This window comes from Canis lupus, chromosome X (assembly GCF_011100685.1).
Source record: "Canis lupus familiaris isolate Mischka breed German Shepherd chromosome X, alternate assembly UU_Cfam_GSD_1.0, whole genome shotgun sequence".
In the NCBI taxonomy this organism is placed as follows: Eukaryota; Metazoa; Chordata; class Mammalia; order Carnivora; family Canidae; genus Canis; species Canis lupus.
The window spans coordinates 123,182,595-123,194,507 of NC_049260.1; the positions used below are offsets into that span (position 1 = coordinate 123,182,595).

The following is an 11,913-nucleotide window of genomic DNA, read 5'->3' on the forward strand; positions in this document are numbered from 1 at the left end:
ACCACACAGGGGGAGAAAGCACCCCCCAGAAGACCAATCATTTTCAGAATAAATATCCCACCCAGGACCTTTTGCCCCGACTCAGCGATGAGCACAGGTGAAAGGACCACAGCTGGTGAGGTACCCTGCTTCCCATACCATTCTATCCCAGCAGATGCAGGACCCCCGCCCCGACCAGTGATGGCCACCTGCTGGGCTCACCACCACCACAACTGTCTCTCACCACCCAGGTCAGAGCTCACGGCTTCTGGGACCACCGGGCCGGACCTTGAGAAGAGCCTCATTCGCCAGCAGAGGATCCAGGCAGGAGTGTGGCAGCAAGTAGGCATGAGCCCCCTCCGCTGCGGGGCTCAGTTGCCCAAAGAAACACTGACCAGCTCCTCCCCCTCGACCCTCCAAGTCCGCGTCCTTGATCCCCTTCACTCTCTGGCCGGCAGTCCGACAGTCCAGCAGACGGTCCTGGGGGCTGCTGTCCCCAGAGCCAAGGCAGATGAAAGGGCTGCACCTTACCTGCATTTCTCTTCCTGAAGGGCCTCTAGTGACACCTGCAGGTCCATCAGATGCCTGTCCTTTAGGCTCTGATAGGACACCTGGAGGTTGAGGTGCACATCCGTGACTTCTTTCAGGTCTTCCTTCATTTTCTGCAACAGCAGGTTTCGCTGTGGGGCCACACGCTTTGCCCCTGGGGACTTCCCTCCCTGCAAGGCCAGGAAGTGACTCTCCAGGGGCGAGTGTCTGACAATGTCAGAGAGGTCGGTGGACAGGCAGTCTTCCCCACCCGGCTTGGGGGGTTCTAAAAACGGGGCCTTGTCGCCAGGCTTCTTGCAGCCTGCCAGGCTGCTCTCTGCCTTGAGCACCAAGCCCCTGGGCCTGTGGCCCTCCTCCAGCTCCCGCAGCTGCTGGTGACAGTGGCGGAGTCTTCGCTCGATCCGGGCAATGGTGGCGGAGGCGCGCTGGTTCACTTTCTCGAAGGCCTGCCGGATGTGGGGGGCCTGGTGCCGGTCGGCTTTGGACACCAGCTTGAGGTAGCCCACGGTGTTCTCGTCCCGACTGGCCTTCTCCACTCTCAGCTGCTCTAAGAGGTAGAGGATGCGGTGCTTGATGGTGTCCTGTAAGTTCCCGGCCATCTCCCTGTCTGAGACATTGGAATGGCCACTGGGGCCATCCTCAGCAGACGACGGGGACCTGCGTGAGGGAACGCTGGAGGCAACGGCTGCACTTGGGTCCTTGGCGCGTTCTGCCTGCGTGGGGAGACAAGAAATCATTAACAGGTGCTTCTGGGAGCTGCAGGTAGTAGAACTGGACATGGCATTGCCTCACTCTGTAAACACACTTAGGCGTAAGCGCAGGTACTTATGTATGCAAGATGTGTGCATTCAACACGGGCCCAACACAGACTGGGGAGGTCCAGTTCAACGTCTACGCCCCTCTCCCCTTCCTTTCAGCACCTGGTTTTGTTTTTGTTTTTTTTTTTTAGTGATCTCACAACCTATAGATGTTACAACCCTGAGATCAAGAGTCGCATGTTCCCCCGACTAAGCCAGCCAGGTGTCCCCAGCACTCGACTTTTCACTCTATGACTATACCTCACTAGAACCCCCAGATGGCTAGAATCCTCCCTCCACAGATGTCCTGTCTGTTCTTGGACTTCTCTCTTCCAAGGAATACCAACTGTACTGGTATAGATCTCATTTCATAAAGAATGAAACTAGACCACTCTCTTGCACCAGACACAAAGATAAACTCAAAATGGATGAAAGATCTAAATGTGAGACAAGATTCCATCAAAATCCTAGAGGAGAACACAGGCAACACCCCTTTTGAACTCGGCCACAGTAACTTCTTGCAAGACACATCTATGAAGGCAAGGGAAACAAAAGGAAAATGAATTATTGGGACTTCATCAAGATAAAAAGCTTCTGCACAGCAAAAGAAACAGTCAGCAAAACTACAAGACAACCTACAGAAGGGAGGAGATATTTGCAAATGACGTATCAGATAAAGGGCTGGTTTCCAAGATCTATAAAGAACTTATTAAACTCAACAGCAAAGAAACAAACAATCCAATCAAGAAATGGGCAAAAGACATGAACAGAAATCTCACAGAGGAAGACATAGACATGGCCAACACGCACATGAGAAAATGCTCCGCATCACTTGCCATCAGGGAAATATAAATCACGACCACAATGAGATCCCACCTCACCCCAGTGAGAATGGGGAAAATTAACAAGGCAGGAAACCACACATGTTGGAGAGGATGCAGAGAAAGGGGAACCCTCCTGCACTGTTGGTGGGAATGTGACCTGGTGCAGCCCCTCTGGAAAACTGTGTGGAGGTTCCTCAAAGAGTTAAAAATAGACCTGCCCTACGACCCAGCAATTGCCCTGCTGGGGATTTACCCCAAAGATGCAGATGCACTGAAACGCTGGACACCTGCACCCCGATGTTTATAGCAGCAACATCCACAATAGCCAAACTGTGGAAGGAGCCTCGGTGTCCATCGAAAGATGAATGGATAAAGATGTGGTCTATGTATACAATGGAATATTCCTCAGCCATTAGAAACGACAAATACCCACCATTTGCTTCGACATGGATGGAACTGGAGGGTATTATGCTGAGTGAAGTAAGTCAATCGGAGAAGGACAAACATTGTATGTTCTCATTCATTTGGGGAATATAAATAATAGTGAAAGGGAATAGAAGGGAAGGGAGAAGAAATGTGTGGGAAATATCAGAAAGGGAGACAGAACATGAGAGACTCCTAACTCTGGGAAATGATCAAAGGGTAGTGGAAGGGGAGGTGGGTGGGGGGTGGGGGTGACTGGGTGACGCGTGCTGAGGGGGGCACTTGACGGGATGAGCACTGGGTGTTATGCTATACATTGGCAAATTGAACACCAATAAAAAAATATACAACAAAAAAGAACTACTCTTGTAAAAGTATGGAATGAGTTTGTTTCCATCAACCCATATGGCTTCTTATCTTACTACTGCCAGGCAGATAGACTCGTAACTCTGGGAAACGAACTGGGGGGGTGTTGAAGAGGAAGTGGGCGGGGGCATGGGGTAACTGGGTGATGGGCACTGAGGGGGGCACTTGATGGGATGAGCACTGGGTGTTATGCTATATGTTGGCAAATTGAACACCAATAAAAATAAATTTATACAAAAAATAAATAAATAAAATTTAAAAAAATAAAAATAAGATAGAAGAGGTAGGAAAGGAGTTTGCATCCTGATAGATTCATTCAGTCATTCATTCAACACACATTTCCTGAGCGCCAGCCGCGTGGCACAGAAGCCAGACACATTTCTTGCTCATCTAGAGCTGATGGTCCAGGGTGAAAATCTCTATTGTCATGCAAATGAATGTGTCCCTCGCATGGAAAAATTAATAAACCACTCTGAGGGCCAGTTTTCTCATCTTTAAAATAAAGATGCCTATAGCAGCAGAGCTGGAGCCCAGTGGGCCGGAGCAGAATGGACAGTGATGAGCTAGGAGAGGTACGTAAGGTCAAAACAGGTGGAGGAGCGCCTGGCTGGCTCAGTCGGTGGAGTGGGTGACTCTTGACCTCGAGGGTGCAAATTTGAGCCCCATGCTCAAATAGATATAGGTAGAGATAACTTAAAAATAAAATCTTTTTTTTATTTTTTTATGATAGTCACACACACACAGAGAGAGAGAGAGAGAGAGAGAGAGAGAGAGAGAGAGAGAGGCAGAGGGAGAAGCAGGCTCCATGCACCGGGAGCCCAACGTGGGATTCGATCCCGGGTGTCCAGGATCGCGCCCTGGGCCAAAGGCAGGCGCTAAACCACTGGGCCACCCAGGGATCCCTAAAATCTTTTTTTTTAAAGAAAGAACAGGTGGAGCCTCTTTCTATTTCTACTTTTCTTTTTCTATTTCTACTTTTTAACTGTCAGAGCCTTCACAACAATTTTCAATCTGCAATTGATTTCCTAGTGTAAATCAGGAGTGATTATATTATAATACATGGCTTGTATTTCATTGTATGCAAATTATACCTCAATTCAGAAAATGGGATACCACCACGCACCTAGCAGACTGGCAAAACTTAGACTAACTAATAACAATAAATTGTGGCGAGGATGTGGAGCAATAAGAACTCTTGATCACTCCAGGTGGGAGAGTAATTGGTACAAGCACTTTGGAAAAAGCACTGGTAAATTGTAAAGTCGAAGACCTGCATACCAAATGGCCCAGCAATTGTATTAATAGGAATAGCCTTGGGAAACAGGCACACTAATGTTCCCAATAACCAACTACTAGACGCAACCCATCTGCCCATCAGTAGTAAAAGATGCAAGTGAACTGTAAAATATTCAGCAATATACTTCTATACAGCCATGAGAATGAACTACAGCCTTGAAAACATGAATGAACAAGCCTAATGTTGAATAAAAGAAGCTAAACACAAAGAAATCCATACTCTGTATGGTTTGGTTCATATAAAGTTCAAAAGTAGGCAAAACAAAGGGATGTTGTTTAGGGGCAATAGACTATAAAGATATAAAGAAAAGTGTGGGCACTGGTAGCATAAACATCAGGACAGTGGCTCCACTGAAGTGGAAGGAGGGGAGTGTGATTGGGAGAGACGTGTGGGGCCAAGGTGCTTGACCTGAGTAGTAGTACAAGCGAGTTCATCTTATCATTATTTCCTAAAAATGCATGTTGATGTTTCCTGCTCCTTTATATACATCTGCCAAATTTCATGGTTTTAAAAGTTTTTAAGTGGTCAATAGATGGATTTAATAGCACACTAGAAATAGCCGTAGAGAGAATTAGTAAATTGTAAAACAGAGCTAAAGAAAGCATTCAGGGGCACCTGGGGGGCTCAGGGGGTTAAGCGTCCAACTCTTGATTTTTGGCTCAGATCATGATATCAGGGTTGTGAGATTAAGCCTCGTGTCAGGCTCTGCGCTCAGCAGGGAATCTGCTTGAAATTCTCTCTCTGCCTCTCCCTCCGTCCCTCCCCTGCTCACTCTCTCAAATAAATAAATAAATAAATAAATAAATAAATAAATAAATAAATAAATAAATAAATAAAATCAATCTTAAAAAGTAAAGTGTCCAGGACGTAACACAGAGGCACAAAGAAACACAAAATTTGGAAAATAAAAACACTGAAAATCAGAAGACGTGGAAGATGAAACGAGAAAGTCTAAGAAAATGAAGGGATGGCAAGATTTTAAGAGATTGTCCCAAAGAATTTTCCAGGACTGGGATCCCTGGGTGGCGCAGCGGTTTAGCGCTGCCTTTGGCCCAGGGCGCGATCCTGGAGATCCGGGATCGAGTCCCACGTCGGGCTCCCAGTGCATGGAGCCTGCTTCTCCCTCGGCCTGTGTCTCTGCCTCTCTCTCTCTCTCTCTCTGACTATCATAAATAAAAAATAAAAATTAAAAAAAAGAATTTTCCAGGACTGACGAAGTACACAAGTCCAGAAACTCAAGAAGCTCAATAAATCCCAAACAGGAAAACAGTATTAGGTTCACACCTGTACACAAAATCTTAAAACAGCCAGATTTATTTTTTTTAAGATTTTATTTATTTATTCATGAGAGACAGAGAGAGAAAGAGGCAGAGGCACAGGCAGAGGGAGAAACAGGCTCCATGCAGGGAGCCCAATGTGGGACTCGATCCCAGGACTCCAGGATCATGCCCTGGGCCAAAGGCAGGCGCCAAACCGCTGAGCCACCCAGGGATCCCTAAAACAGCCAGATTTAAAAAGCTATTTACCTTTAAAACCATGACCTTCAGACTAAAAACTGACTTCTTAATGGTATCAATGAAATCCAGAAGAGAGTTGAGTAATATCTTCAAATTGCTGAGAGAAAAGCTGTTGGAGAGAAAAAAAAAATAGATCACATTCAAATAATTGGAAGTCAATGTCCTCAGACTTTTCAGCAAAGCACTGGAGAACAAGAAAGCAATGAAGTAATGCCTCCAAACTTGGGGTGGGGGGAATGATTTTCCAACCTAGAATTCTACACCTAAACTACCTGTTGTGAGACTAGACTAAAGACATGAAAGAGCTGAAATCGTTTACCTCGCCTGCATTCTTTCTCTGGAAGCTACTAGAGAAGGAGAACCACTGCAACCAGAGAGGAACCTAAGAAAGAGGTAGGGAGGAGATCTATAAAACAGGTCAAAAGGAAGCAAATGGAATCTCCTGGATGATGGAAGGGGTGCCCAGGTTGTCAGCTGGAGGGCAAGTCAAAAGGCTCCAGAAGAGGGGCGCCTGGGTGGCTCAGTCGGTTAAGTGTCCCTCTTGGTTTTTGCTCAGGTCATCATCTCAAGGTCCTGGGATCAAGCCTTGTGTTGGGCTCTGTGTTCAGGTTCAGCACAGAATCTGCTTGTCCCCCTCCCTCCCTTTGCCCCTCCCCCTGCTCGTACACACACACTCTCTCTCTCTCATAAATAAATAAAATCTTAAAAAAAAGGGGGGGGTTCCAGGAGAGAGCACTCCAAGGGAAAGAAACACATGGAATGCTGGGCATCTTTGGCCAGCTGGAGAGGAGATGTAGACAGCTGGGGGAAGTGCTGGCTGATGATAAACAGTTGAGAATAAGCAACGTGGGAGTGGGGGGAGACAAGTGTTAAGTCTAAGGTAAATGAACCATTGAGAAAGAAAAGAAAAGTCATCCGAGTGATGGCTCAGTTATAACCAGGGTTTCCATGGACTTGATAATGTGAACACCAATGCTCTAACCCAGATCACTGCAAACTGTATGGGAAGGATTGGAGGGGGGTGAGAAAGAGCTACATTATTATTATTATTAAAACCTGATCAATAATTCCTAAAACATGAAAATAAAAAATAGCACTATAAATTATTTTATAATAATTAGGGGCACCTGGGTGTCTCAGTTAGGCATCTGCTTTCAGCTTGTGTTGGGATCTCGGGGTCCTGGGATCGGGCCCCATGTCGGGGCTCCACACTCAGCGGGGAGTCTGCTTGTCTTTCTCCCTCTCCCTCTGCACCTCTCCCCGACTCACGCACTCTCTCCTCTCTCTCAAATAAATAAAATCCTTAAAAACAAAACCAAAAACAATTTAGAGAATTGGGGGTAAATATCAAAAGAAGCAGCTGTAAGGATTGAAAGTGGTTGATTCTAGGGAGTGGACAATTAAGTGGGAGGAAACCAGGGATTGACATGTTTTGCAATAAATCTTTTTTTAAAAAATATTTTATTCATGACACACACACACACACACACACACACATACACACATAGAGGCAGGGACACAGGGAGAGGGAGAAGCAGGCTCCCTGCAGGGCGCCCGACGTGGGACTCGATCCTGGGTCTCTGGGATGAGGCCCTGGGCCGAAGGCGGCGCTAAAACACTGAGCCACCCGGGCTGCCCCTAAAAATAAAATCCTTAAAAGAAAATAAAATGGTAGTAAGAAATAGAGAAAATTAAAAGTTCTTAATGATTGGTTCTATTGCGGAATTTAGATATAAATATAGATATCATTAAAAACTCAAAGTTGATGGGGCACCTGGGTGGCTCAGTGGCTGAGCGTCTGCCTTTGGCTCAGGTCGTGATCCTGGGGTCCCGGGATCAAATGCCACATCGGGCTCCTCACAGGGAGCCTGCTTCTCCCTCTGCCTGTGTCTCGGCCTCTCTCTGTGTGTCTGTCATGAATAAATAAATAACATCTTTAAAAAAAAAACTCTCAAAATTGAGAGAATATGTTGGTGGAAAAATTAAAGATAACCAGCACAAAGAAAAGCCAGGTACATAACATCCAAATAACCAAGGGGAGAAAAACAGTGGAATTCTATTAATCCAAAAAAAAAAGGCAGGAAAGGAGGCACAGAAAGAAGATATTAGGGTAAATAGAAAATATAAAATAGGATGCCAGGGAAGCCTGGGCGGCTCAGCGGCTGAGCATGGCCCAGCGCGTGATCCTGGAGTCCCGGGATCGAGTCCCGCATTGGGCTCCCGGCATGGAGCCCGCTTCTCCCTCTGCCTGTTGTCTCTGCTTCTCTCTGTGTCTCTATCATGAATAAAGAAATAAAATATTTCTTTAAAAAAAATGAGGGAGGGATCCCTGGGTGGCGCAGTGGTTTGGCGCCTGCCTTTGGCCCAGGGCGCGATCCTGGAGACCTGGGATCGAATCCCACGTCGGGCTCCTGATGCATGGAGCCTGCTTCTCCCTCTGCCTATGTCTCTGCCTCTCTCTCTCTCTCTCTCTCTCTCTGTGTGACTATCATAAATAAATAAAGATTTAAAAAAAAAATGAGGGAAGTAGGGAACGCCTGGCTAGCCCAGTCCATCCAGCATGCAACTCTTGACCTAGGGTTGTAAGTTTGATCCCCACAGTGGGTGTGGAGGTTGCTTAAAAATAAAATCTTTTGTTTTAAATTTTGTTTATTTATTTATGAGAGACACATACAAAGAGAGAGAGAGAGAGAGGCGGAGACACAGGCAGAGGGAGAAGCAGGCTCCACGCAGGGCGCCCGACATGGGACTGGATCCTGGGTCTCCGGGATCAGGCCCTGGGCCAAAGGCGGCGCTAAAACACTGAGTCACCTGGGCCGCCCCTAAAAGTAAAATCCTTAAAAGAAAATAAAATGGAAGTAAGAAATAGAGAAAATTAAAAGTTATTAATGATTGGTTCTATTGCGGAATTTATTTATTTATTTATTTATTTATTTATTTACTTACTTACTTTTATTTATTTTATTTATGATAGTCCCACACAGAGAGAGAGAGATCCCGGGTCTCCAGGATCGCGCCCTGGGCCAAAGGCTAAACTGCTGCGCCACCCAGGGATCCCCTCTATTGCGGAATTTAGATATAAATATAGATATCATTAAAAACTCAAAGTTGATGGGGCACCTGGGTGGCTCAGTGACTGAGCGTCTGCCTTTCGCTCAGGTCACGATCCTGGGGTCCTGGGATCGAGTCCCACATCGGGTTCCTCATAGGGAGCCTGCTTCTCCCTCTGCCTGTGTCTCGGCCTCTCTCTGTGTGTCTGTCATGAATAAATAAATAAAATCTTTAAAAAAAAAAAGCTCTCAAAATTGAGAGAATATGTTGGTGGAAAAATTAAAGATAACCAGCACAAAGAAAAGCCAGGTACATAACATCCAAATAACCAAGGGGAGAAAAACAGTGGAATTCTATTAATCCAAAAAAAAAAGGAAGGAAAGGAGGCACAGAAAGAAAGAAATTAGGGTAAATAGGAAATAGAAAATAGGATGCCAGGGACGCCTGGGTGGCTCAGTGGCTGAGCATCTGCCTTTGGCTCAGCGCATGATCCTGGAGTCCCAGGATCGAGTCCCGCATCAGGCTCCCCACGTGGGGCCTGCTTCTCCCTCTGCCTGTGTCTCTGCCTCTCTCTCTGTATGTCTCTCATGAATAAATAAATAAAATATTTCTATAAAGTAAATGAAATAAAATAAAATAGGATGACAATAAGGTGTAATAATCAATGACTCTATGTTATGACCTTGAAGAGAATAATACCATAAATATGTCAGCCTTCTGAACAACCTATAAATTCAATGAAATCCCAATTAAAAACCCAGTGGTAATATCTTATGCCTCTTAAATTAATTGCTTCCTAAATTAATTTGGAAGAGAAAACGCAAAGGAATAGCAAAAAAATTTTTTTTTATTTTTTTTTATTTATTTATGATAGTTACACAGAGAGAGAGAGAGAGGCAGAGACATAGGCAGAGGGAGAAGCAGGCTCCATGCACCGGGAGCCCGACGTGGGACTCAATCCCGGGCCTCCAGGATCACGCCCTGGGCCAAAGGCAGGCGCTAAACCGCTGTGCCACCCAGGGTTCCCGCAAAAAAAAATTTTGAAAGCAAATAATAAATATTCGCTTGGGACAACTGGCTATTTGAAAAAAATTAAATTACAGTGCTACCTTACATCATATACAATAGGAGAGAAAATAAAGAACTAAACATAAAAATCTAACAATAAAAGCATTAGAAGGACATAATAGTGTTTTTACAATCTTTGTGTGAAGAAGAGCTTCCTGAACAAGACTGAATCTAAAATTTCATAAACAAAAAGATTTACATATTTTACTACATAAAAGTTTTCAGGGGTGCCTGGGTGGCTCAGTCAAACATCAAGTCTTGATCTCAGTTGAGGTCTTCATCTAAGGATTGTGGGTTTGAGCTCAGCATTGGGATGCATGTTGGGCGTGGACCTTATTTTTTTTTAAGATTTTATTTATTTATCCATGAGAGGCAAAGAAGGAGGCAGAGGCAGGGAGAAGCAGGCTCCCCACGGAGCAGGGGACTCTGGGATCACGAAGTGAGCCAAAGGTAGCTGCTTAACCAACAGCCATCCAGGTGCCCCGAGCCTATTATTTAAAAAAATTTTTTTCAGGGCCGCCTGGGTCGCTCAATGGTTAAGCTCCTGCCTTCGGCCCAGGGCGTGATCCCGAAGTCACAGGATCGAGTCTCGCGTCGGGCTCCCTTGCTTGGAGCCTGCTTCTCCCTCTGCCTGTGTCTCTGCCTCTCTCGTGAACATATAAATAAATAATCTTTAAAAATATTTTTTTCAAACCTCCCCATGGGAAAAAAAAAGGCATAAAAATCAAAAGCACCATTTAGGTTTCAGTTCAAACACTTCTTAAAACTAAAATATGTCTTAACATTTTTAAAAAGCAACAGGCTGGGGGAAGTCGGTGTGGTTCAGCCCACTAAGCGTCTGCTTTCGTTAGGTTCATGATCTTGGGGTCCTGGCTCAGCCCTGCGTGGGGCTCCCCGATCCGCAGCGGGTTTGCTTCTCCCTCTCCAGCCCGTGTGCCCCTCCCCCGCTGTGCCGCTCCGTCCCTCCTCTCAAATGAATAAAATCTTTACTCACTTGATCTTAGCCAAAAGGGCGAGAAGCCGTGAAATAAAACCTTTTCTAAAAAATCAAAAATCAATGAAAACCCAAAAGCAACAGGTCGTGAAAACAAGATTTGCAATAGGTCTGATGGAGAACAGGCTCATCGACGCGGAAAACTACAAACTGGAAAAGCTCCAACAACCCAGCATCAAACCAGTAAAGGACAGTAATAGACAAATCAGAAAGGACAAGCACCGATGGCAACACGCACACAGAATACGTGCAACTACAAGGTTATCCGGCTAACGTAAATCAAAGCAATGACCGAAAAGAACTTTCTGGTCTGTGAGAAGGCGGCGCGTTAGAAAGACTAACGATACCCAGTGCTGCTGAGGCTGTGGGGAGACGGGCCCTCAGTCATCCGAGGCGTACAGGTCGTTGATGAGCACCCAGGCCGGATCAGGTGACACTGTCAACGATATACCCTTTGCCCCAACAGGAACGGGGGGCGGGGGAGCCCATCCGCATTCAGGGGCGATCGAGGGCTCCCAGTAGCTCGGCAGCTTCGAGTAAAGATGCTCCACAGCAGTTGAACTTAGGATATAGTGTCTTGGGGGCGGGTGTCACACTGTGGGGGAGCCTTTCTGGTTTTTGTAAGATCACTTCCAAGTCAAGGGGACCAGCTCCCTGAGACTACATTGTGACCTTGAGATTGGGAGCTCCCAGCAGACAAGCTCCATCGTGAAAGCTGCAGGCTAGCTTTGGGCTAACGCCACGCCAGCAGTCACAAGGAGCTTGTGGCTTGCCCTACGGAAGGTTCTAGAGAGACAGAGGTCAGCAGAAGGACACCACACTGTCTGAGGACAGCGTTCCGCATCTGCTAAAAAGCCTACCCGGGGAAGGGCTGCTTTGGAGCCTAGGGGACCAACAAAGAGTACAATTCTAGGGTGGCTTTTTTTTTCTCTTTTTTTTTTTTTGCGATAGAATTGCTTACAGCGCAACTTCACCATTGTAACACTGTGAAGAGCGTGAAGAAGTCCCCTTCGCTACATTCAGCACATGCGGGACGTGTGCAACGTCT

At 46.1% G+C, this 11,913-nt stretch overlaps 1 protein-coding gene across 2 annotated transcripts in view; it reads right to left on the reverse strand.

Annotated features, from left to right (window-relative positions):
• TEX28 (testis expressed 28) overlaps positions 1–11,913 on the reverse strand; it is a 42,719-nt gene that overhangs the window by 7,291 nt on the left and 23,515 nt on the right. Inside the window, exons 1-3 of one of the 2 annotated variants that reach the window (XM_038588705.1) lie at positions 11,213–11,778; positions 5,762–5,861; positions 511–1,241 (exon numbers count right to left, since the gene is read on the reverse strand). In XM_038588705.1, the coding sequence (XP_038444633.1) occupies positions 511–1,241; positions 5,762–5,861; positions 11,213–11,253 (872 nt within the window). In that variant the 5' untranslated portion in view covers positions 11,254–11,778. Of the gene's footprint in view, positions 1–510; positions 1,242–5,761; positions 5,862–11,212; positions 11,779–11,913 lie in introns of those variants that run through there. The other variant, XM_038588706.1, reaches the window with a different exon arrangement.